A 27,479-nucleotide genomic window follows, 5' to 3' on the forward strand; every position below is an offset into this window, starting at 1 on the left:
CGTCGCGATACAAAGTTCTAGTTAATTAAATGATTCATTCACCCAAGTAGGAATCGATTCCAGAACCATCGCGTGTACTCGTACAGTCAGACGTTGCCGCCGCTACACCGCAATGACCTCAATGGATATTTAATACTTTGTTTAATATCCGCGACTCGTTAAAGCACTTATACCTAAGTTTTTAATCATAACTTTACGCAAAAAACACAGAACATTTTAATTCTCAAGGTCTAATTAAAAAACAGCTCTTTACCTTGCCAATCTATTTTCATTAATGTATTATTATGTTTGTATATATTTTTAATTTATTATTCGACAAATTTGTCTTATATTCATTCATACTAGAATAAAATAATTTTAGAAACGCGGCGGTTACAACATTCACTACTCAAATGGGAATTGAATCCACTTGGGAAGCGAACTATTTCCACTGGCCCTCTGACAACTGACACCACGCAACACACTATGTCTCAAATATTTGGCAGAAAATGTGTAACAGAGAGTCTACACATTAGGTTCCTTTTGCCTACTCCGCTATATCTATATATTTAAATTATATATAAATTTAATAATTTCAACCTCACTTTGCTTAAGGAATAAGGAACAAGAAATTTCTATTAAAACAGTCAACATATTATATCCTTTTTTGTTGACATTGTAGAGTTTTAGGCTACTATCTGCCTGTAAATTTTTAGACAGAAATAAAAAGCAATAGTGTGGCTGGAACCGCAAAAGACCGTGCAAAGTGGAGTAGGTTGAGTAGGAGGGCAGACCCTGGCAATAGTCGGGATTAATGCCAGGAGGAAGAAGTGTGGCGGGAACCGCCACGATTGTGGGTTAGGCTAGGTTCCCAGGTTCCTTCTGCCTGCTCTGTCATGTGCAGGATACAGCGTGAAGCTAAAAATAATAGGAACAATATATTTCACTATCAAGATAACATAGAAGAAACAAAATGAACAAAAGCAATGTGAACAAAGGGAAATCCACATTCGTATAAGACAACAGTATCCAGTTGAAACATCTTGAACTATGTCCTTACAAGTATGTTAGATAAATTGTTTTTATTTAAATAAATATAATTAGATATTTTATAAAGACTATTTTTAAGTAATAAAATGTATTATATAGAATATAATAAAGCGGAAGAGTTTGTTTGTTTGTTTGTTTGTTTGTTTGTTTGAACGCTAAGATCTCTGGATCTACTGGTCCGATTTTCATTGTTTTTGTTTTGTATGAAAGCTGCATTCTTCAGAAGTGCTATAGGCTATATAATATTACATTACACATATATACTAATATATTTTAAAGTACATTCTAATTTGACATGCAATTTATTCTGCCATGTTAATAACAACCGTCGTTGCTACGCGACCGCTACCACGACGTTTTGATATTCATCCTTATGAAAATAAATATAATAGTCACTTTTAGCATTTTATCTAGATTGAAATTATAGTTTACTGTATAACATACTAATAAATAATTAAGGAGATGTCACTGGTTCCAAATGACCTAGCCACCTAGCGGGCGGCACAGTATGACCGACGCGAACGGGCAGATGACGTTGACGGTTTTATAAATTTTCATACATTTTCGAACTTTATTTGTTGTTTATAATTAATTTAAAATATACTTTGATTCTCTTCTTATTTTATTTGATATTGCCCGCTAAAATTATCCTACTTAATAGAGAGAAATGTTTAGTTATTTCGTAGAGTCGATATCTATGTACGCACGTACGGACAACTTTAGGTACTTTTTCTAATATTAAGAATACCTATCCTTTAGTTACTTTTAATCCTTTTGTTAGTTCATTTCAATAACTCAGATATTTTTTTCTAATAATATGTATCTACTTATTATTCTTTTTGATTATTTGAGCTTATATTTTCTTACTAATTCTATTGAGAATTGAAAATAATTTCATGAATATATTTAATAAATATTCTTATAGTTGAAGCAGGCGTAGCCGCGTCCGGGTCCACTAGTGTATTATATAGATAAAGGCTATTTGACGGCTACCGCGGTCTTTTTGAATTCGATCCTCAGTTATGAAACTATTAATATATAATATATATATACTAATATGAATATTTATAATTATTTATTACTATTAATATTAAGAAAGGCTCATTTGAAACAAAACATGTAGAGAGAGCAAACCTATCCGCTCTACATTACACAACTTGTATAGGAATGTGTCTAAGTAAGGGGAAATAAATGATAGCACACAAAAGGTGGATTAAGTAGTGGGCCACGGCTCAATGAAAAGCCCGATACGTTCTTGCGTGCCTAATACGCCCCTTAATTATTCGAGCGTGTACTTTTAGGCGCAAATAAACATATATGGTGTGCTTCAAAAGCAGCTATTACAAATATTATTGAACTAGCGACCCGAACGCGGCTTCGCCCGCTTAAGATTGTTGTTATATTATAGACAATTTTTGCGTGAAAGTCCATCAAACATCTTCAAACTTTCAAATTTTTAATATATTTTAGGTTTTATGCTGAGGCATTAAACTTACAACCACTACATTTACAATTACACGATCCGTCTACATATCCTATCCTATATTTCTAAGTTAAAATTGTAAATTGTAATTTGTAACAAATGTTGGCATTTAAAAGAGTGGCCATGAGTTTCTTTGCCTGTATCTTCTCATGAGCTCAACCATTTGAACGGGCTTTTTTCAAGTCAAAATTGCACATTTTTTTTTGGTTATTTTATTTTGCATTTTTTTTCTACTTTATGACATGTCCAAGTAAATGTTAAACATTTTTATGGAATAAAGATATTTTGACTTTGACTTTGACTTTATCCGACGGCGACGGCCTCTAGCATCATTAAACCCCGCATGTAACCAGAAAACTATGATCTGATTTTATTTATACTTCATTTCTCATACAAGTATTTTCCCTCCATAAACTGTACTCACATGCGGGTTTACACTTGAAACAATCGATCGATTTACAGCAAAGTATTAAGCGAAGTGGGCCACATTATAATATTTAGACCCAAGGAAATATTTGCGAAGTAAAATTGTGTTTAGCCAAGCCTTCTCTATCACTCAACTAATAGGGGTCGAACAGGATGTTTAATCAGTATGTGCCTGAATCAGTAAGTTGACGAAGTGGAAGGGAAGCTTTGGGTGAGAGCTTCACGAATCTAAAATGTCCGGCCCCTATCCTCCGACAGGAACTTAAGTTTACTAAAAACTAAGTAAAATAATAATATATTATCCCATGTCAGTTCTTGAAAATAGCTGTGCTTTGCTCTACTGGGATCGGTCTATTATTACTGACAGGTATATTGTTGCCAATAGACCTGATATAGTACTAGTAGACCGAGTGGCGCGCCGCGCAGTGATTGTTGACGTTACTATCCCACATGATGACAATCTCGTGAAGGCCGAAAAAGAAAAACAATCTAAATATTTGGACCTAGCCCATGAGATTACCGCCATGTGGGATGTCAATGCGACTATCATTGTGCCGATAGTGTGAGCCTCGACCAACACCTTAAGAGGCTATCGCTTAGCTGTTGGATCAAGAACCGGATACAGAAGGCAGTATTACTTGAGACGGCACGTATTGTGCGGAGGTTCCTCTCTCTGGAGCCCTAGCCACCGATGGCTTGGACCCTTGTCCCGCCCTCGGAAGAGTGGTTTTTTTATATTTTAAATGTATCTTTTTTTTTTTATAATAATTTATATTTAAAAATGTAAAATTGATTCGCTACTTTAATAAAAGTATATGCTATTTTATTATAAATATTATTATGTAGTATAATTGTCATAAGTATTAAATGAACTTTAAGTAAATTATGTTAAAAGAGAGACACAAGAGTGCGACTGTTAATGCCACAGATGCGGATTTTTTAATTTTCCCGTTTTGTTACCAAAACGTAAATAAGTAAACCACGGCATTAAGTTCAGTCACTTAACACGCTCTTGCCTCAAGAATTTGGCTACATAGGTTCCGGATATAAAGATAATAGATCCCGTGGTTCCCTCTGCCTAGGTCGCCATGTGCGGACCAACTCTTGAAACACACGCAAACAACTGTGTAAACTCTTGTAAGGCTCAAATATCTAAATAATAGTAATAAATTTAGTTTCAGCAACATTAAAAATAAAAAAAATACATTTATAGCTAATAATTTCGATAAAATATCTGGTCCTATCCGTTAATATGAGATACTTTCGACGTTTCAATAGTTTTTGTGAAGATCCAAAGTTTGTGCAAGTCTCGTCGCTCGTCCGTGCAAAGTTGCGACTTCATTTCGTAATGCTCGACTGCGACTTGCTGATAAAATTAATTTTAAATAACTTCTTACTTCCGGACTTCAGTTCCGCCGCTCAACATGCAATGTCTTGAAAATTTGGCAGAAAGTGGAGACGGAGTGTCCTAGCACTAGGATGAAAATTAATACAAGTTCAAAAAAAGAAGAAAAAGTTGTAAGAGGCGCTTTTAACATAGCGTAAGAATGTATGACTTAATTCGTTTTGATTTCCAAGAGTCACGGATTCAAATTTATATACGTAAATATATTTTAATGAACATTTTAAAAAATTCTATAAGCATTATATAAAACTTTCTTATATCCTAATTTAAAGTATAACATCAACATTTTGATAAGCTAATTAACTAATTTAATAGTCTCTACCACCATCCAAGGCCTAATAATAATATTGGCCCAAAATTTCGATCGAAAAATATCTAGTGAAGTTGAAAAGCTTGTCACGTCCGTCCATCAAATGTAATTATTATGCCGGCCGTTTAGGTCCACGTTGTTAACGTTTGGCGTGACGCCAGATAGTCTGATGTGTGGTCTGGCTCAAAAATATACTTTTAAATATATGTATGTATATAGAGACCCGTAGCGACACAGGGACACAAGTTCGCTTCCCTTTCACAGACATTAAATATTTAATATTTTCATTTCTTCGCTCTGATAACGAAGCAAAGCGCCACTTAACACGCGATAATTTAGCAAAAAGGGAGAATTGAATTCTTTTAATCGGAAGGGAGTGTTTTAACACTAGGTTCCTTCTGCCTCTTTTAATAATGCAAGTAATGTTTAATAAAGCAGGAATTTTTTATGGCCCCGAGTGAGTACAAAAAAAAATTAAAAAAAAAGCCACTACTACGTAGTGGAACAGTGATTCTTAATTTACACAGTAGATGTGGGTTCGATCCTTCCTCGAGAAATTTATTATATTCAAATTACTGCTCTGCTAAAATAGACAACGGCGTTAAGTTCCACTGCTAGTCCACTGCTGCTAGACTCTTTCCACCAACCTTGCTATATACGAAAACCTTACAAATACCATATAAACCTATATTTTATACGTAACATCGAAGTATCTATAGTTCCTCTATAAGAGGAGATACACAGAAACCTCTGAAGTACTACGAGGGCAACCGCAAGCTTCGAAAACTTTATCCTGTGAGGAAACAAGACACTGTTTGTATTTCTACATATGTACATACACTCACCAGGTGTGTAATACCTATACTATATATAAAAAACAACATATAACATTTATTATTGAAAAATATTAATAAAGATTATATTATATTTTAAATTTAATAATGCTTGTTTTCCGAACATACATTTTAGATTAGCACATTGTTCATATTTTAAGCGGAGCGCGCATAAATTATCGTCTGCTTTTAATTTATATAATTAGAGGTAATTTATCACATAAATGTTTAATATATTATAGTGAAAAAAATAAGTAATATTATAGTATAATATTACTTAAATATATAAAATGAAGTCTTATTTCATTCTAAGGGTAGAAAAATATTTTAGAAAACGTATAAATATGTTGACCGTAGCGGGACTCGAACCCGCCCTTGTTGGAAACCGTCCAGGCTCTCTGACTACTTTTAAAGATGAATTAAAAAAGATGATGTATAAATATAAGATTAGAACCCCGGTACCAAACCTACAATAAAGTAAGTATTCAACAAACAAACCACTTTACTACTAGGCCTCATGTAATCAGTAGCGTAGCGATGTTAAATAGAAGTAATCTTGTAATGTGGTCTGAGCCCTTTACTGAAAGACTATCTATCGGTTTTAATAGAAAATTTATAAAAAGAGCAAAATCTAAAGTTAAGGTACCCCCGTAAGGTAAAGGTCTTTAAGCACGACCCAATTTTGAGAAATTACTGGTTAAGTCGTTACTGTCATTACTGTGATGTGACTGTCAGAGCCCAAAAATGAAAGTAGCCCGAATCAAATCTACAATCTTCACACTTACAGCCAGACGCTCTCCAAGTGCATCGTGGCGGCCGCGATGGAATTATAAAGTTTAAGCTACTTCGACTGTAATAATTAATGATGTACAAAACTCTCTATATAGTCAGTCTCTGCCCGTATTTCGCATATATAAGGTAGACAGAGAAATATATAATCGAAACACTCCGTTCTGCACTTTCGAACGACGAAAGAGTTCTATCAATTAGCATACAATTTTTATCAATTAACATAGAGATTTAACTATATTCTCATTCTCTCTGCCTACTCAATAATTTGTTTTAAAATATCATATTTTTGAACTTAAAAAACAGTCATATATGTAGTCATCAAATATAATGCATATACAGTTTATGCATTTAGATACACGTACATAAACTCGTATATATATTATATTATACAATAACCTAAACAACGACTGTGCCCCGGCCTTTGTCTATTGTTAGAGCTCGCACGCTTACTCACAAACTTAGCTAACTTAGTACTGCTTAGTGCTTACTTGCTAGCACATACAGGACATGTTTTTATTATAATACTAGACCGAGTTTCGCCTGAGTTTTGGTATAAACTACGATATAATAATATAAAGTAGATGAATTTGTTTGACTGCTCGCGCTAATCTCAGGTAGTAGTGGCCGGAAGTGTGTTGGATAGTTGATGTATCGAGGAAGGCCAATTATGAGCTAAATAATATAACGCTGAAAATAATAGTAACAGAGTAACGATACCGGGGGGCCGGGGGGCTTCCGCTACGTGTTGCGGATTCTCAGTTTGTCTTCAGTAACATGTTATATAAATAACTCAAAATATAGCCGTTCTTTTTTAAAAAAAAATAGACTGTAAATCTAATAGTTTTAGATTCTATCTCAACTTAGGGATAATGACTATATATAAATTATTTCCACTATTCCGCTTTGGTGGACATAGTGCGGCGTTGAGTTCGGCGACTCAATGCGAAACAGAAAATTAAAAATGAGATCTTTTTTTACTATTTTACAAGGTTTTTCTTAGAAAACAACATGAAAAAAATATTTTCCGTATCTAAAAGAAGAGTGTAAATGACGGCTCCCACTCACCAATATATTGGATTGAAATTTACTCGCTGTCGTTCTTTATGGCGCGAATATTTGATGACAAAAATTATTTTTATTTTGACAACCAATCGAGTTAAATTGGTTCAATCAGCGTGCGGAGAAAATTTGGTGTTAATTGTATTTATAAAACTAAATTAAAGAATATTACGGAGCTTTGCGAGTTTCATACATTTTTGATTAAGCCAGTAAATATATATTCCCTGGCTTAATCAAAAAAAACGTATGGAACTCGCATTGCATGTACCTATTTGAGATGGTAAAATAATTTTTTACTTGTATACCCACTTAACATACAATGTTTCAAAGAGGTAAAAATCTGAAAGACCTTTGTCTTCTCTCTTAATCTGTTTAGATTAGTCACCAGATTCACTATGCCTAATAAAATTCTATGTTATGAAAAAACACATAAATAACAGTCTCATTATCTTATTTACGCTATTTTTTTCCACGTTTTATGTGGTCGTGTGTGGCAACCCGTAGGGCGCTGTCACATGCACACGTCACCTTTATCGCTATGGGGTTGTTGGTACCCTCAGTTTATTTTTTCTATCGATTGTAGGCTCGTTCCCACGGATTTTAGAAATTAGTTGATTTTATTTATTTAGTGGCGACGCCTTTCTGAATTTTATTATGTTGTAATAAGGGATTTAGTGTTGTTATGTTCGTTATTTAACATGCATTATATACACAATGTACAGTTGTACATATGGATATGTATATTTTACAATATATACATATATAACATAAATTAAAATTCTATCTTATATATCAATAAAAAATAAAAAACCATATACAGATTCCTTTTTCGTGTGTGAAAATAAGCACCTAAAAATCATACCTTCACGTTGCGAGTACTACAATTGACATTAAAAAAAATTAGAAATTAGTCTAAATACTTTAGTTTTTCATCCATTCCTCCTACATAACAACGTATTGCTCCAAAAACATGTAATAATCGCAATATTAAAGTAAGCTGCAATCTCAAATCTGTATTAACTTGGACTTATGAACCTTAAGTGTCACATTGGCACCGTATTCGCGCCATCTCAACCGTTTATCAATTTTTCGATCAACGCCTGAGGGTTTTGATAACTATGGGGTTATTTGACAGTCGGCCGGGATTAACCCTGTATTACGACGGAAAAATTTAATAGCTTTTTGAAAGGGTCTCTTAAAAGCGACCGGTACGAAATTACAGGGTTGATGTGAATACAGATTAAGGTAAAATTAAGAGTTTAAAAGATTGACTGTCAATTTTTTATACAAAACTGAGGTATTTTCTTAATTTTATATAAACTCTTTATTCTTTTCTCTTTATAAGGTCTATAATAAGTTTTGTTATATATTTTACCCCGCACATAGCAGGGTAACCAGGCAACCAAACCTAGTATTAAGACACTACGTTCCCCACTTTCCAAAGAATATTTCGAGGCATTGCGTGTTAAGTGGTGAAACTCAGCACTGGCCTTTTTGTCTTAGTGCCTGAGCGAGAAAATGAAAATATTAATAAATAATAATTCATTTTCTCGAATGGGGATCAAACTCACAACCGTCGCGATACAGTCACCCTCTCGTGCCCCTGTCACGATGACCTCTTAGAATCAGAAATACAATAAAATTGTGCTAATTTAAAAATTGCAAATTTAGCAAATCTCAAATTTTAACTAAATAAATTACACGTTCATATCCCGTTGTTTTAATTTACTATGTAACAAAACCTAGGGTTTTGTTCTTCAACACCATTAGTAAGTTAAAAAAATGGTTGATTTGATTTTTTTAATAGAACAATCATTTCAGTATTTTTATTACAATTCAATACGACAGAGTTTTTATTATATATATATAGTTTCAGTTATATATATACTGTTAAATTAGAGGCGGATGTAGAGTCACTTGTCCTATCAATCACCAGCGATTACATGTTATTGTTAAAAAGTAGAGAATAATAGATCACAATAATTACGATTGAATGCGGACGAATAGAATGATATATCGATTGAGCGCTGTGGTTGTCGCTCTACCGTCGTTAATACTGTAAATAATGATAGGATGAATGCAAATCGCTACGAATTTCGTGTGTTACGTAAATATTTTGAAATCAATAGCAAAATGACAATGTTATAGTTTATATTGATGTTATTAATGCGACAGCGGCGGTTATATTCCATAGTGGCACACTTTGACTGGATAGCATTCTACACAGTCAGTCAGTCATTCTCTAACACAAGTAGAGCAACCTACGTAGGTTGCTTGTAAAATATTAAGAATTTCGAGAAAAGTGAAAAGCGATGTTCAGTACATAGAAATGAATACCAAGGAATTTGTCGGTACTGAACAAATATTAATAGAGTTGATCGATTTTAATAGTTATTTACCGGTGTCGGAGCGAGTAAATACGACTGCGTATTCGATTTGTCGGGTTGTCGTCCACCAAATTCAATATTTATGTTACGGACTGGAGTGGAATGTTTATATCACTTATATGTATTTGCTAGATTTTTTAAAAAATAAGTGATAGACTGATTCATACAAATTTTCTTTAAGACTGAAGCTTTGTTTATAAATTTATTTGTACAATATAACCATAGAACTGTAATTTCTCAATCATGATTGTCACTGAATAAATTCATTTTTCTTAGAAATGGGAAAAAACTAATAAAATTTATGTATAACAAGTGAATGTAATTTGCGGCTCTACCATGTACCTACGAGTATATGGATAATATTCTGTATACGTGTTGCTCATTTATGTTAAACATCTTAATTAAAATATAGCTAAACGACATATTATGTTTTATTAGATTTGTAACAAATGTGTACAGACAATTAAATAAAAAATATAAATTATATACTTATTACTATTTATCATGACGGTCTGCAAAGGCTACTAACTTCATTATACCGAACCTTTTATTACATTTTTTGTAGGCATTTTAAGAAAATTGCTTCGTCACCGGAGGCAAAATACCTAGACAGAGCGTAATTTATTAAATTAATGTACTTATTTTTTATGCAGTAATAAGAGACGTAGGACATCTAATATTTTATTAACATGACTAAGGTGGCGGACAGTAACAGTAAGTATAACTTTTGAATAGCATTATAATACAAAATACGGATTTTATTTGATTTTTAGTCTCTACATAAAAGTAATATAAAATTTCCAAATACCTGGTGGACAAACGCAATCACCATAATCACGAATGCTTCTTCTTTGCCTCCAGTAACTTAAGGGTCTGGAATAAGCTTCTCGTCTAAGACGCTCTACTAGAGGTTGTTGCGGCTCTAAAACAGCACTTCTTAAGGCCAAATGTTGCTCTTCTAAAAGAGAGAGCCTATCTTGGACTCCTTGCTGTTTGTAGAGACTGTATCCACTAGATATGAGACTCATGGCACACGCACAATACAACACCACACAGTACACCCAGGGTTCCGGACATTTCTCACAACTGTCGTCCTCTTTCTTCTCAGTTTTCTCTGGTGGATTCTTGCCTGGAGGTTTCCCTCCCATTTTAAATATCATGGTTGTAATATCATGGGCTTGGTGTCACTTTATACCAACATTAAATACACTTTCGTTAAAAAAAATAATATAAAATAGATGAATTTAACTTTGTAACACAAATATCAATAAAAAAACTTGAAAGCTTTTTGTTATAAGACATGTAATTTGAACTAGTATTAAAATAACGTTGTTTTGATATTCGATCGTATTCTTTCTCGACAGTGAAGGCAGAGAGAGCGAGTACACGTCCTACTCCGTCGGCAGGCGGCACGCCACTGTCTGGGACGATGATGCGACAAACGAAATAAACCCGCGTTAAACGATAGCATTTGAGAAAATCATATTAGAATATTTAGGAGAAGAAAAATAACACATATTTTTTCTTTTCTTGGCGCATTTTATATTCGAACGGGCAGAGAGATTTATATTATTCCTATCCTTATTCTCTACATTGCTTTTATATTGTATGGCACGCCGGACGAGGTATAATATTCTTAAATGTATACATTTCTCCTAAGTTCGGTCGGTGCCCACTACCATCATGTTTTAATAAAATACATCTCGACTGCACCACTATGACATATTAGAAAATTGTAGACAATAAAACCCTTAGTACGTCCTTAAAGGAATTGTAACAAAAGCTCGCTTGTAAGTTAGATGAGCTTTTTAACTAAGTTAGCTTTATCCTCTCGAAGTTGATTAAATAATACTTTAAGTGAAGCTTCATGTAACTTAACTCTGTTAATTCAAAGCTCGTCTCGTTTCTTATCGATACTTTTGGAGCTTTTTATAAAAGTGATATAACGTTTATATGAAGAGATATGTGATATTAACTCGCGCGGAAGAGGAGTTAGGGTCGAGCGCTAGTCAACACGGGGATGGGATCGTTTATCCAAAACATTTATAATAAATGAAGTATTTTAAACAAAAATATTATATTTCCTTAGCTTTATACTTAATTATTTGGATTTATGTTATAAATGATAAAGTGAAATGGTGTAATCTGAACGTCGCAACTAAAGAGAATTTAGAAAACAGTTCCAATCAAAATAATAAATAGTGTATTCACATCGATTAAATTACATTCAATTCTAAATATTAAATAATGAAAACTAATCAACAAATACAAACATACAAATATTGTAAGATTGGCTTTTGGAGAGAGCTTCCTTTCATAAAATATATTTCTTGTTGTATAAATGGTATCAAAATAATCACTGTCAAGAATATTTCCAATAATATTTAAGTTATTCCTATAATTTTCAACAGACTGCTATAAAGATGATGATAAAGAACATAATTTAAAACCATAACGTCTCTACATAATAAACGATTAAATTTAAATATCAAATTTCATATACAAATTGTGAATACAAGCATAACTTTCATTCCAAAACTAAAACCCCTTAGATTTGTATCGTAATTAATTAAATTTGTAAGGAAATGGAAAAAAATCTGTGTTGTTTTTATTCTGATGGTAATTAATCTCTCTAATAGAGGCATTAAGAATCGAGCGGCGGCTGAGAGCGCCACAAAAACGCGTTCCACGTCACTGGAGGAAACATGATTATTGATTGACCTCTTAGTTTAGTGGTTAATGATTATTAATAATTAATAGGTCTTAGATTGTGACGGTTATGAATTCACAAGAAATTAGAGAAATTTTTATCAGCGCTCCTATATACAGAGGGAATCTAATGTTAAGAGACCCCGTTTATAATTTTCGAGGCATTACTTGTTGAGTGTTTTTGCCTTGGTACTAGAGTAAATAAATGAAAATATTAATAAGTAATAATTTACTAACCCGAGTGAAAATCGAACCTACAATCGTCGCGTTACGGTCTCGTGCACCACTCTCGTGCCCCGTGACGGCCTCACTAACTAAATTTCTTGCACGATGTAATATTTTGCAATTATTATTTTTACTTCACTCAAACCAACTAACCTTTTGGAGAAAACTTTTTATTATTAATATTTATTTATTACTTACTGTTGATTGAGGATATAATATATTCTCTATTTTTGGTTCATAAATCTCCTTATGTAAGGTTTATACCTTTTATTTTCACCAAAGCATAAATAAAAACAAATGTAATCAAAAACCCCCACATAATATAAATTTAAATTAAACGACAGATAAAATTTGAATCAGTTAAATGAAGCATAATCACATACCGAAGTTAAAGGTTACTTAAAGGTACTTATAAAGGTATTTCGATGTTTAACGCGTAAAGAAACTTCGACAAAGGTTGATTTATAAACAAACCCTCTCATCTTTTAGAGAGCGGATGAGAAAATGCAGCATTTCTCTTATCAATATCTAAATGACCACCAAAAGTAATTTTTTATCCCCGAGGAGCAACGTTACGATCGCTTAATTGGATTCATAAAAGTGTCTATCACTAAAGTATAACGGCTATAAACATGTTTGTAATAAAACTGGATTGACTTATATAAAGATAACTATTTATAATTCAAAAGACCGTGGTGGTGGTGGGTTCGATTCCGACTCGAGACAAAACAAGGGACGGTGTTGCGTTCCGATACTGAACACGTAATATTTCGAAAGTCGGACAATAAATTGAAACCAAATATCAAGTTATCTATATAAATAAAGTATATTTTAATAATAAAATAGAAATTTGAAACAGAATATTCTCTTCACAACTTATGACAAATGTTTTATTCTTAATTATTTGTATTTTATGTTACATTACACTCCCACGACCATTACTCAGGGCTTTACTAAGCATTTTTTTAATATTATTAAAATATAAATCACAAAATTTACTCTCTCCTTACTCTGTAGTGTAGGAAAAAGCGTGAAGCTACTTTTTCTAAATCATAAATTCCAACTAAAAACGACTGTTTATTACAAAACTCTACATCACTTACACGAAAAGAAAAGACCATTAAAAATTCAAACCCCGCAACAGAGTATCCAAGTTCTCCACTCCCTCGAGCAACATTATACGATGCATCTCAACTAATTACCATTTTAAACTTACAATCTGCAGCGTCAACACATACTACACAATTAACTCAACGTTTAGCGAACACGCGTGATCTGTCTCTTAGGAATCGTTTGTTTCAATTCTATACAAAGTTCAAGATTTAGACTCTACATAAATTTCTAGTTATTATTATTTTTTTAACTTATTTCCAGGTTTTGATTGCATAGTGGGTTCAATCCCCGTTCCGCGCATTAAAACTGCAAATTCGCTTGAAAACAGAATGACAAAGAATTTCTTAAGTCTCTATCTTGAATGAGAATTCCTTATAAACATACAAATAAACAACAGTATATAGTACAGCAGTAAGCGGTCTTGTTCAGCTTAGAGTGCACTTACATCATAATCCAGTATAATTGCCTATTAACCTGCTGTCCATTGTTAAACATGTCAATGGGATAAAGAAAACGTCGTCAGGACAGACAGTTCCTTATTAGCAATAAGGCGATTACATCACACATTATTGGTGTCTACCACCACTACGCTCCCGCTGCCTTCTCTGTTACATGGGGGATTCAGCATGGAATAAGAAGTCAGAAATGTCTTGAATGATTTTACCATACCTTAATTATTATAACTTCTAGAGCTACCAAGAGACTGCCAAGTTATGCAAAATATCTGTTTTTATAAGTTACAATATGAGTGCCAATGAATCCCAATAGTAATTTAGACGTTCTCATCAGATATTCTGAATGAAACTAAAACTTTTGCTTAATGATTATGAGAACTGGTCGAGTGTCGAGGGAAATCTGAAGGCAATTGTTCAAAACTCGACTCAAGTCGAACAATCGTAAAAGTTTGTCTGTACAGTTTTTATTTGGGGATAAAAAGTATTATAGTGGGTAATATAAATTCAGATTGGCATCCCTCGCCGGGGCTCGCTTAGAGCTGCGCTTCCTGCTCTCTTTATCTACCTATATTTTATATTTATTCGAAATGTATGGCACATTTTTGCTTACAGTTTAGTGTTGCCAAATATAATAAATGTATAAAGTTGTTAGTAAATGTTTTTTTATACAACAGAGATATAGCTCCATGCTGTATCCTCAAGCCACGCTGTGTTACGTTAACTTACGCTGTGTGTAGTTACTAGAGCAAACAAATAGTCTATTTCCCCGATAAAAATACAACCGTGGCGTTAGAAGTCAAATGATGTGCCGCTGCTTCTCGACCGACGGCTTAAATAAACGATTAAATAATGTTGATTAATATATGTTTAATTATTTTAAGCATTATATTAACGAAAAAAGAAATAACAAATATACCATAGAACGACCTACAGCAAAGAGCTCTTCCCGAAGTAATATTATTTGCTTATATTATCAAACAGCATTAAGCTGTCACGGCATAGGTTAAGCTAATTTAATATTCTATTATACGAAACGCCAAGATTATACAGACGTAGAGCAATAACCTCGTTGTAAATATTCACGAGCTTTTCGAGAAAATATTGGAAACCAAGCAATGAGATATCACGATGAATATAAACAGGGCTGATATTAATGCTCGGGAGATATTTTTTTATGATTTTTTTGTTACTTTATTTGAATCGCCTTAAATAATAAAAGAGCTTCATTTTAAATCATAGCATATGACTATATAAAATATATTATATAGAGAATGTCGTGGCGTAGTGTGTGTGAGAGTGGATGACGTTGTGGAGGCATTTAATGTAAGACAAAGAACAGAAGTGACCTTTACTGACACGCAATGTCAATTGAGTGAAAAATAGCTCACCTTTCACTAAAACTTAACTAGCTATCTTAAGAATTACAAATTAAATCGAACCTGTTCTTAAATGTAGGACTGACAGTTACTACCTACTCTACCAATATGCCACGCAGTTACAAAAGCAAAATGAAAATTACAATTATTTTATATTTTTATATATTTCAGGTTGAAATATCAATATTGAAGCGTTCAAAATAGAAATGATTTCCCCAAGTCCCAGCAAACATCGCACCTGGCGAGTATTTACATTGAAAAGTTGGCAGCGCGGGGGTGTTAATTGAGGGTAGGTGGAGTGTTTTGTGAAATATCGTCCTACTTGCGAATTGCGTACTCGACCATATTGCCTCGGAAATATTTGAGGTACGTCAAAACAAAACTTACTACAGTCATTTCGAAAACATTCATTTTCTACGCATTGACAGGAGAAGAAGGAGATAATCTATTGATGAATCATTGTATACTTTATTTTTTATTTTCATTATTAAATACATTGTTTATTGTATAGTGAAACCTTCTTTTTGTATTGTGATTTTTTTTTACTTTATGTAAAATTACATTTTCATCTTAAAAGAATTTAGTAACAAGTCACTGTGATCTCTACATTTTGATTACGTCCATTTCGTCACGAAAGTATATACTCGTATCTATATATATAAAAGGACTTGTCCTCACTGACTGAGGCAAGACGCACGCACAGCCGTAACCGCTGTGCGTAGAAACGTTAAATTTGGACAGATGTTTACTTTCATAATCTGGACATCCACTAAGAAGGAAAAATGTTAATAATGTTTTGAAAAATGTTAACCCTAAAGGGGTAAAATAGGGACTCAAAGTTTGCATGGTAAAAAAATTTAATCGGCACCGATTCTTATAAAATTTGAAATTTAGATTTTAAAAAGTATTTAATTGAATACATGTTTCATAGCTTTCTAGAATTCTTCCCCTAAGGGTGCAAATAAGGGGTTGAAAGTTTGTATGGACAAATTCTTAAATCGCCACCAATTTTTATAAAATTTGAAATTTAGACTCTTAAAAATATTTCATCGAACACATGTTTCATGGGTTATTAGAATTCACCCCTAAATACGCAAGCGAAGCTGCGCGCGTCCGCTAGTATATATATATTCAATATTCCGTACCTTATTTAGGATTGGTACGAGGTGCTTAACGTCATCACGACTATTATGGCATGAATAATGTAACAACATTACATTAAAATATTCATTTAAATCCACAATCAGTCTAAAAGTAAACTGTCAAATTAAAACCGTTTAGCGTAACACAGTTATCTTTTTGCATTTACTTCATTCGTAATACCATTTACTTGATCGCGTCAAAGTGGTATCAATTAGAGAAACTATTAGTTCTCGGGCGATTGAAATTGCTCTCGGGACCAATTATTAGAACCCAAAATTGGTTGACGCGTGACGTAGTACTAGTAATTACTTCTATCTAAAAGTTTTGCATAGGAAGTGAAATAGTTAGCGGTTTAACCGAGTTACTTAGTTAACTAAACACCTTAACTGACCGTTAAGCTCTATTCTTTATAAGATCTTTTAATTTTTTACCTTCACAATATCTCAGCGTCAGGTGTCAATTTTTCGTCACTAGAAAATTATTTAAAGATTTTTTATGAACTTCAGTACAGCAGTGACTAAAGGAGTGTCGTAATACTGCACCCTACTTTATTTTAAAAAACGTTATCTATATATGGACCGTTTATTTTGAAAGTGGTGTAAGTCCATTTTTGAGAAAAATGAGCTATCACGTAATTCATGCTTAATTTAATGTAATTTTTTTTATATATAACTAGTCCATGTTTAATTTCTCAAAAAAAAACCCATGTTTTGAACAACTTAAAATCGGTCGGTAAATGAAATTGCATAATCATCGACATACTAACCTTTAATTTTCTCGAAACAAAAGAAAATGGACTTACACCACTCTCAAAATAAACGGTCCATATATAAAAGGACTTGTCCTCACTGACTGAGGTAAGACGCACGCACAGCCGTAGCCGCTGAGCGTAGAAACGTGGAATTTGGACAGATGTTTACTTTCGTAATTTGGACATCCACTAAGAAGGGATTTTGAAAAATTTTAACCTTAAAGGGGTGAAATAGGGGTTGAAAGTTTGTATGAAAATAAAATTAAATCGGCACCGATTTTTATAAAATTTGAAATTTAGATTTTTAAAAGTATTTAATTGAACACGTGTTTCATCGTTTTCTAGAATTCTTCCCCTAAGGGTGCAAATAAGGGGTTGTAAGTTTGTATGGAAAAAATCTTAAATCGCCACCGATTTTTATAAAATTTGAAATTTAGACTCTTAAAAGTATTTAATTGAACACGTGTTTCATCGTTTTCTAGAATTCACCCCCTAAGGGTGCAATAAGGGGTTGAAAGTTTGTATGGAAAAAATCTTAAATCGCCACCGATTTTTATAAAATTTGAAATTTATACTCTTAAAAATATTTAATTGAACATGTGTTTCATGATTTTCTAGAATTCACCCCCTAAGGGTGCAATAAGGGGTTGAAAGTTTGTTTGGAAAAATCTTTAAAACGCCACAGATTTTTTTAAACGGTTTTATTTAGCTCACCCCGTTTGTTTGTTTGGGTCAAATTTAGTAATTGAAATTTAACCCTCTTCCCGTTAACCGATTGATCTGAAATTTGGTATACGCCTTTGATTCTGGTGACAATACAATTATCCATATTCAATATTATTGTGAATCCAAGATGGCCGCCGCTACAAGATGGCGGACAACTTAGTTTTTTTCAATCCCATCAATATGGATATCAAATGAAAGGGCTTGTCAAGTAGAATTCAGTGGACTATACAAAATCAAAATCCAAGATGGCCGCCACTATAAGATGGCGGACAAGTTAGTTTTTTTCAATCCTATCAATACGGGTATCAAATGAAAGGGCTTGTCAAGCAGAATTCAGTGGACTATACAAAATCAAAATCCAAGATGGCCGCCGCTACAAGATGGCGTACAAGTTAGTTTTTTCGATCCCATCAATATGGGTATCAAATGAAAGGGCTTGTCAAGTAGAATTCAGTGCACTATACAAAATCAAAATCAAAGATGGCCACTGCTACAAAATGGCGGATAATGTAGTTTTCAATCCCATCAATATGGGTATCAAAATAAAGGGCTTGGTAAGTATAATACAGTATACTATACACAATTACAATATGAATCTCCCACCTAAGTCAAAATCTGGTATCCTGTCGAGGACTGTGTGGCTATAGGGTGCCTAAAAATGATACGTCGCTAGGGGTACCACCCAAGGTAAAAGGTAAAAGCGCGCCGAGAACTGTATGGCACTAGGTGGATAAAAATGATATGTCGTTAGCGTTTTCCCCTCAAGATTCAGGCACATCTTGTTGTACATAGCCTTGTCCCTCTATTGGACCTCTGGGGGGGTCGTTCGTAACATTCTCCATTAACCTTGCAATAATGAGACATCGAGCCTCATTTCAACGAATTGAATAGCATGAGAAATAAAAACTAAAAACTTAAAAATAAAAAAGTAAAAAAAAAATTTTAAGTTAAACGGTTTTATATTGCAGATAAATGTACTAAAAGCTAAAAAATAATTTCATAGAAATTATGATTACTAAAATAAAATCGTGGGGACACTTGCTACTTACCACTAGGTGGGTGAAGTCTCACGCTATGTCTTTCAATTGTAGATATTGGACGTGCCCCACGATTAAATTTTAGTAATCATAATTTCCATGAAATTATTTTTTAGCTTTTAGTACATTTATCTGCAATATAAAACCGTTTAACTTAAAATTTTTTTTTACTTTTTTATTATAAAATTTGAAATTTGGACTTTTAAAATTATTTTATTGAACACATGTTTCATGTTTATTAGAAATACGTAAGCGAAGCTGCGCGCGTCCGCTAGTATACGATTACTATAGTTCTATACACTGTATATATACACATAATGGGCTTGATACAACTATTTTTTTTAACATTATTATGGATTCGAATTCCTTCTGAGGCCAATAACTACAATTAAAAACATATTTTATGCTTATAGTGGTATATCTAAATAGGAAAGAACAATACATATAAAAACCACATAATATATATTGCCTTTTTAGTACTGCTGCATAGATAAAGAAATGGAACCAGTACCAACAGTCACCATGTCACAAAGTAACAATAACAAACAAGTAAAGCAACTTGCGGGTCGGCGCGCGTTTCCCTCCTTCCCTAATATATTGTCACTGTTTAGTAGATTTGACCTATTTATGTGTCGTTGCCAAACTTGGATTATATAGCAGCAGAAGAGGTTAGTGGCCGCTGTTGCGCAGTGGCATAGTGTGTGACTTTAAACGTGATGGTTGTAAAACTAATAATAATAATATCATACTTAAGTCAAAATACCGTTACATTTATGGACCAAATAATATTTGTATCAAAATAAAACACTATGATATATTTTATGACCACTTTTATGATTCTGTATCCTATCTAATTCGTATTAACGAGATATATCTTAAAACTCATCTCACGAAATCGTGAGATTTGACGCGGTCAGCCTTTTTGTTTTAGTTTAATAGCTTCATTTTGATACAGCGAGACGCCCTATTTGGATCAAATAGTTTAGATATGTTAATATGATAAACTACTTTGTTTTGAATGTTTTCTTCTTCAGCTGTTGTTATAGTTATTTATTATTATAAATACTTTGTACTTTTCTTCAATAAATAGTCAAATATTACAGAAATTTGAGTAGATTGGGGAAACTTAAAGAAAAGGAAACTTAGACACTGTTTTCCTGGCATGATTTAAAGATATTGTATGTTGAGTAGCGGAACTCAATCCGCATTTTGTTTTACTCATTCTTTGAAAATAAAATAATTTAAATACTATCGTCCCCTTGAGGGAAGATTTGTCCCCTGCAATAATCATAAATAAAGTAATGAACGGCCCCATTGCGCCACGATAATGTATATGAACCAGCAGTCAACTTCCAGTTCCATTGGCAGGTCTTCATCGCTTGCAATAAGAATGATATGTCAAAAACTAATTGAATATGCTTCTACTCATTGGTTTTTCTCCCACCTTCCAACTTCATTATCATGCCAGTGGAATGATATGTGAGTGGTATTAATGTCCTCAATTTTTTTAACCACATACTTACATCTTTTATTTAACTTTACGTTGTATTCCGCATATAACAGGATAGGGAGGCTAATGCATAAATTGCCCCATCCGTTAAGACTATTGAAAACAAGGCAAATCCTAATACACGAACTAGTGAAGGCAAAATGTGTGCCAGTTGTATACAGTTTCAATTTATAAGAGAAAATTAGAGTAAACTTGTTTAGAATTAGTGGTTTTGTAACAATTAACTAACAAAGTTGGGGCGGCCCGGTCGGCCGAGTAGGAGTGAGCGTTGCGAGTGTGGCGACATGTGCCGAGAGCGGAGAGACTGAACTATAGTAATAAATAATAACTACAACCTTATATAACTGTGCGTCAGGTCGTCGTGGCGTACTGGGGCAGCGTTTGACTGTAAACACGACGTGGGGGGGGGGGGGGTTCGATGCCCACAGGAGGGAACAACGTGCGGCGTTAAGGTCCGCCACTCTACACGTAAAATTTCGAAATTTGTGTGGCAATTCTAGAACAGAATATATTTTACAAAGGAATGCATGACATCATATCACTTTAATAATATTACTCGGCGATTGTTTATTACGTATTTGTATCTATGCCCACGTACGTGTTCCAGGTCACTTACAAACAACACGAGTGTGTACTGAATGTGGGTGGTCAAGGAATGCTATAACTCTTGCACTTTATTATCTTGTCACTCTACCTTATTGAGAAAAAATATTTTCTAAAGAAATATATTAAATTACGCTGTTATGTACTTGAGGCTTTGTCCGCGTTATTAAATGGTAATGTTTTGTATGAGAAATGACTCGTTCAAAGTATTCAAGATACAGTGTAACTCACTATCGGTTACTTGGAGCACTTAGAATGTGACATGTGTACACACTTATTAATTATTTTCATAAGACCATGCGGGCCAAGCCGCAGGGAGAAACTAGTTACAATATAATTTAGACAACTCCACGCTTCAGTATGCCTAGTTATAAGTAACAGTTAACCCTTTCAACCGACATTTTGTTCAAGGATAACGGAAGCAGCGCGATCCCGCACACAGCAGGGTAGGCAAAGGGAACCTAGCATTAAGAAACTCCACTGTCCATATGCGGAACTCAACGCTGGGCTTTTCCCTTGGTGTCAGAATGAAGAAATTAAAATATTAATAAATAATCATTCATTTTCTCGAGTGGACATTGAGCCCACAACCGTCGTCGCCACGACGTACCACCATTGTTGTCCACGTGTCATTTGTGAAAGGAAACATAATGAAGTCTAAAGAACATCAGCCTCTGTCCAGATACACATCACTTGCCTGGCTATATATACTGCATCATTTATATCATGTGTTTGAAAGGATAGTTTGTTTCGCACTCGGGGGAATTAATTATTTTCATTATCTCATTCTGGTAAGAAAATAAGGCGCGGCGTTGAGTTCCGTAACTCAACACGAAACTTTGATAATTAGTTGTAAAGTGGGAAACAAAGTACCTTGATACTAGAATCTCTCTGAAGTAAAATATTAGATTATGTAGATTTGAGGCTAATTTGGTGCAACGAAGAAGAGCCATAACTACGTTCACTCTTCAAAACGATATAAAAAACGATATACGAGTATAGTTAGATGCTACAAGGAACATTCTAAGGGTCATTAGGTTACTAACATCAAAGATGAAAGCATCTCTTACCAAAATTACTTTTTTATTCACATATTAATTGTACAAAAGGCCAGTAAAATGTGGTGCAAGGGCACAAGGGTGCTACTGTAAATACAATGATAGGTGTCGAACTGGGGGCAGTTCGATTCCAAAGAATGGGATACAACTGAAGCTAAACAAGAAAGAATATAGCATACTAAAAAGTTATTTATATACTCGTACATATAAATAACCTTACGCTCCTCCGGTCATACACATTGAACTCATTTCTATACAAGCTTAGCCTTGCTTTGATCTGTAATCAAACTTAAAAAATCATTCAGAGGCTAATGGGCATCTTGAGTAGGTCTTTGTTTGTCTCTCTAATCATAATATTTTAGAAGACCGAAATTTAAGTAGTATTTTTCTATTTGGTATATTTTTGTAGGACTCTCTAACCTGATGATTCAAAGGTGGTTTTAATGGATTAACAGAATCTATACTTCTATACTAATATAATAAAGCGGAAGAGTTTGTTTGTTTGTTTGTTTGTTTGTTTGTTTGTTTGTTTGTTTGAACGCTAAGATCTCTGGATCTACTGGATCGATTTACTTTGTTTTTGTTTTGTATGAAAGCTGCATTCTTCAGAAGTGCTATAGGCTATATAACATTACATTACACATATATACTAATATATTTTAAAGTACTTTCTAATTTGACATGCAATTTATTCTGCCATGTTAATAACAACCGTCGCGTCGCTACGCAACCGTTACCGCGACATTTTGATATTCATCCTTATGAAAATAAATATAAAAGTCACTTTTAGCATTTCATCTTGAGGGAAATTATAGTTTACTGTATAACATTCTGATAAATAATTAAGGAGATGTCACTGATTCCAAATGACCTAACCTACGGGCGGCATAGTATGACCGACGCGAACGGGCAGATGACGTTGACGGTTTTATAAATTTTTATACATTTTCGAAATATTGTAAATGTTTATGTAATTATTTGCTGTTTATAATTAATTTAAGCTACACTTTGGTTCTGTTCTTATTTTATTTGATATTGCCCGCTAAAATTATCCTGCTTAATAGAGAGAAATGTTTAGTTATTTCGTAGAGTCGATATCTATGTACGCACGTACGGAAAACTCTAGGTACTTTTTCTAATATTAAGAATATCTATCCTTTAGTTACTTTTAATCCTTTTGTTGGTTAATTTCAATAACTCAGATATTTTTTTCTAATAATGTGTATCTACTTATTATCCTTTTTGATTGTTTAAGCTTATATTTTCTTACTAATTCTATTGAAAACTGAAAATAATTTAATAAATATTCTTATAGTTGAAGCAGGCGTAGCCGCGTCCGGGTCCACTAGTAATTAATATTTTGATATTGATTTAATAAAGTCTGTGGTATTTAAATAAGTACTTACATAAGGAACTGATTTTATGCGAGTCGGACGCGAACACCGAGGGTTCCGTAGCAATTTCAGGATTGTATGTTAACGGGAAATACAATTAATAAAAGTTGACAAACTTAAGTTTGCCGATGCATGCAATCATTTTGTTTGAACTGCAATTGTAAGTTTGTAATGACTTTTTAGTATGAATTATCTATAAATTTGCACTTACCACTTAGTATGAAATATCTATAAATTTCTCTCTTCTGTAGGGACACGGAGAGTACTCTATAGGTTTTGATTAGACGGTGAATTTCATACAAATTGCACCAAAAACTATGTATAAACGCTTCGTATATTTTGATTGCGTTGACTTTGAAGCTTGACTTTTTTTATGCTTCAAGAGACCGCAGACCCGAATATTTCATGTTATTTCAGATGGATTAATCTTTGCAATCTCGAGATAAATGCTCTTGACGGATGGACAGACAACAAACTGATCCTATAAGGTTTCCGTGTTTTTTCTTTTGGAGTACGAAACCCAAGAAAAAGTAAAGGAGAATTTAGTGTATGTACCTGAGGTGTTGAGTTCCACCTAACACGCTATGCCTCGAGAGTTCGACGGACATCTAGGAAAAGAAGTTTCCCAATGGGGAATGAGCTGTCTTATAACTAGCTTAATTTATTAAATAAACAAAGAAGTGGTTGAAGCGGACGAGGTGTAGGGCAGGTCTCCATTATTAATATACAAAAAATATATAAATCAATCAATGCGTATCAAAATAAATTTTATCTAAAAACTTTCTAACAAAATTTAAAATATTGCTATACTAATATAAACCAACGAGCACTCCCTCTATGAAAACATTAGGCTCGAAAGTAAATTATTGAGATATCGTACTCGTATATCCTGTTTTAACGCCAGATGCCGTACTCGTATAGATGCCCGCCTGCCATTGCGTACACTCATTTGTCATAGCTGTTGATTACTTAATTTACTATGGTTGGGTCCTTCCGTTCCATGGATTTATGGGAAATAATATTTAGTTTATGCTATAGTGATATATTAGGTGTTGTTTATTTAGTTAAAGATTTTTTTATTTCCCACTCTATCATATTTCCTATCATAGTAGGTACGTAGAGGGAAACTGGGAACCTAGCATTAACTTACTCCTTTCTCATTTCTACACTTCCCTTTCCCAGTTAGAATTCGGCATTCTGGATTCTTTTCGTGTTGAGGTGACAATTCAAGGCCTCGTTTTGCATTGACTCCAGACCGAACAAATCAAAATACTAAATATTAAATTTTCTCGGGGAATCGAACCAAACAACTTGTCGCACTTGTGGCTTGCTGTCACACGCTTGTGCTCCTGCGCCATGACCGACGCGGCGTCCTGAAATAAGCGCGTTAGTTGAGTTTATTAACTATCAATATCTAAACGCGTTACTAAATACGTTACACAAATTACACAAACAAATATATTAATATATAAAAAAACAAATTCGCACATCCCTACAAAATATAAATAATAGCTTGCTCAGTCTGACGTGAATGAAGAAACCCGATAAAAGAAATTCCGCAGATCAAACGCAAAAGAAATGAATGGATCTACCCTCAGCCAGCCCAGCCAGGCCACGGCTGCCGGAAATACACCAATAATACTCGTATCGTACATTTTATAAATATTGTATTTTTATAAGTATTTTTGAACGTGTCGAAGAAACAATGGTTGTTAAGCAACATCAGTTAATTTTATTTTATGTCCTTGGTTGTGAGTTCGATTTCCACTCGAGGAAATTTAGTATTTTATATTTTCATTTCCTCGCTTTGGTGACGCGTTGACCTACACCACTCAACATATAATGCCTCCAGAATTCGGTAGAAAGTGGGGAACGAAAGTGTCTGAATGAAAACAAAACACGAGATTTCCTTCCCTACCTTGCCATGTGTATTTAAATCAAACAACGAATTCAATACTTAGTGTATTAGCGTTAGTACAGATTCTGGTGTTTTTCAATTTTTTTTTATTTGAGTGGCGGAAATCAACGTCACGCTTTATCTTTTTACCGGAGTGACAAGAAAAAATTAATCATATACATAATAACATATGTCACTCCGTTCGACCTCTCTATTTAAACAGCTGGACATAGTAAATTAAGATAAAGCATCGAGTAGCTTATCTTTAATCTCTTAAAATATTACTGAATAAATCAAACAACCATACATAATACACCTACAAGTATATGTATCATTCTAGCTTTTTTAGCTCCACGCTGTATCAAAATTGAGGAAATAAAAATATTAAATAATTTATTCATTTGGAATCGAACTCACAACCGCCGCCTTACATCGACCACGACACGCCTATGACCCTGCGCCACGACATTCTCTCAAAATCTTTATCGTTTTCTCAAGAATCCATCTTATTTATAAAAGCTCAATTTACGTTTACATTTCAAAAATTTTCTTTAATTGTACGTCAATATTAGAAACGCTAAGGTTACTGGCAACGGCAGAAACATATCGGTTGCTTGTTTGCGTTTCCTTCTAAGATAAACGTCTCAATTTCAGAGGGTCCTCGAAGGGCTCCGTGTTTGAGCAAGGGTATAGCAGTATAGGGTGGTACGCTGCTGGTACGTATGAGTACATATTTATCTTTAATTATTAGAATATTGTATTGTTTATATATACACGTATAAACATTGTGGGTCAGGATCTCATGTAAGCGCGACGGTTGTGAGTTCGTTTTCGGAATTTATTATGTGTGACGCGGACATTTATGTTAAATACGCAATGCTTCCAGAATGAACGGAGTGTGTTAACACTATGTTCCCTCTGCCTACCCTGCTATAAGCGGGATATAGCGTGAAGCTGCAAAAAAATACAAATAATTTTTTTCGACCAAATTTTACGAATTGCAATCCCGCAAATAGCAGTTATTTGTCGAAGTCGTATAAATCGCTGAAGGGCGATCAATCAAAGGTGGGAGGAGCTAGGACAGCGCCTAGAAATGTTTGTCCAAAACCCCGTTTGACACCTTTTTTTGTAGAAATAAAGAATATTTTTTTATAGAAAAAATATATCTAAAAAGAAAAAGGAAATAAACGTTTGTGAATAGATCAAAAGATTTCTATTTTTTTTACTTTTGAAGTGTAATAAAATCTTTGATTTGATAAGATTTGTTTTTTTTTTTAAAGACTTGATATTTTAATAAAAAAAACCGTTTAAAAATTGCCAGAGGCGCAGAGGCACAAGCGTGCGACTGTAAACGCGACAGGTTGTGAGTTCGATTTCCACTCGATGAAATTAAATATATAATACTTATTCCTCGCTCTGGTGGTGCACCTTATTTTTTCCACCTACCCTGATTTGTGCAAACAACACAAAAAAGTAAAAATAAACCACTTTACGTTGTTTCCCGAATAGCAGTATAGACTGAGGGAACTTGGCCCTAGTTGGACACTATACCACCGCACTCCGATGTCACCAATCGTAAGTTATTTCAGTAATTTATAAGTGAAAGGAGAATAATTGACATATAAAGTTATTTTAACTCATATTCATTATGCGCTGTAGGTTGTGTTTCCCCATTCCATTACCCCATTACCATCGTCGCGCAGCGAGTGTCCATACCTATGCCTATATCTAACATCTAGCACAGTGTGCGGGCTGATA

General features: G+C 33.8%; 1 protein-coding gene across 26 annotated transcripts in view; it reads right to left on the minus strand.

The window, feature by feature from the left end:
- Window positions 1-27,479, minus strand: part of LOC146539746 (uncharacterized) — a 313,384-nt gene that overhangs the window by 190,772 nt on the left and 95,133 nt on the right. For 21 of the 26 annotated variants that reach the window (XM_085207292.1, XM_085207296.1, XM_085207291.1 and 18 more), the window contains exon 1: window positions 10,533-11,131. The exons of the other annotated variants lie outside the window; for them this stretch is intronic. In XM_085207292.1, the coding sequence (XP_085063418.1) occupies window positions 10,533-10,884 (352 nt within the window). In that variant the 5' untranslated portion in view covers window positions 10,885-11,131. Of the gene's footprint in view, window positions 1-10,532; window positions 11,132-27,479 lie in introns of those variants that run through there. 26 annotated transcript variants of the gene reach the window in all.

This window comes from Heliconius melpomene, chromosome 3 (assembly GCF_056956725.1).
Source record: "Heliconius melpomene rosina isolate 202511_hmr_F chromosome 3, ASM5695672v1, whole genome shotgun sequence".
Lineage (NCBI taxonomy): Eukaryota > Metazoa > Arthropoda > Insecta > Lepidoptera > Nymphalidae > Heliconius > Heliconius melpomene.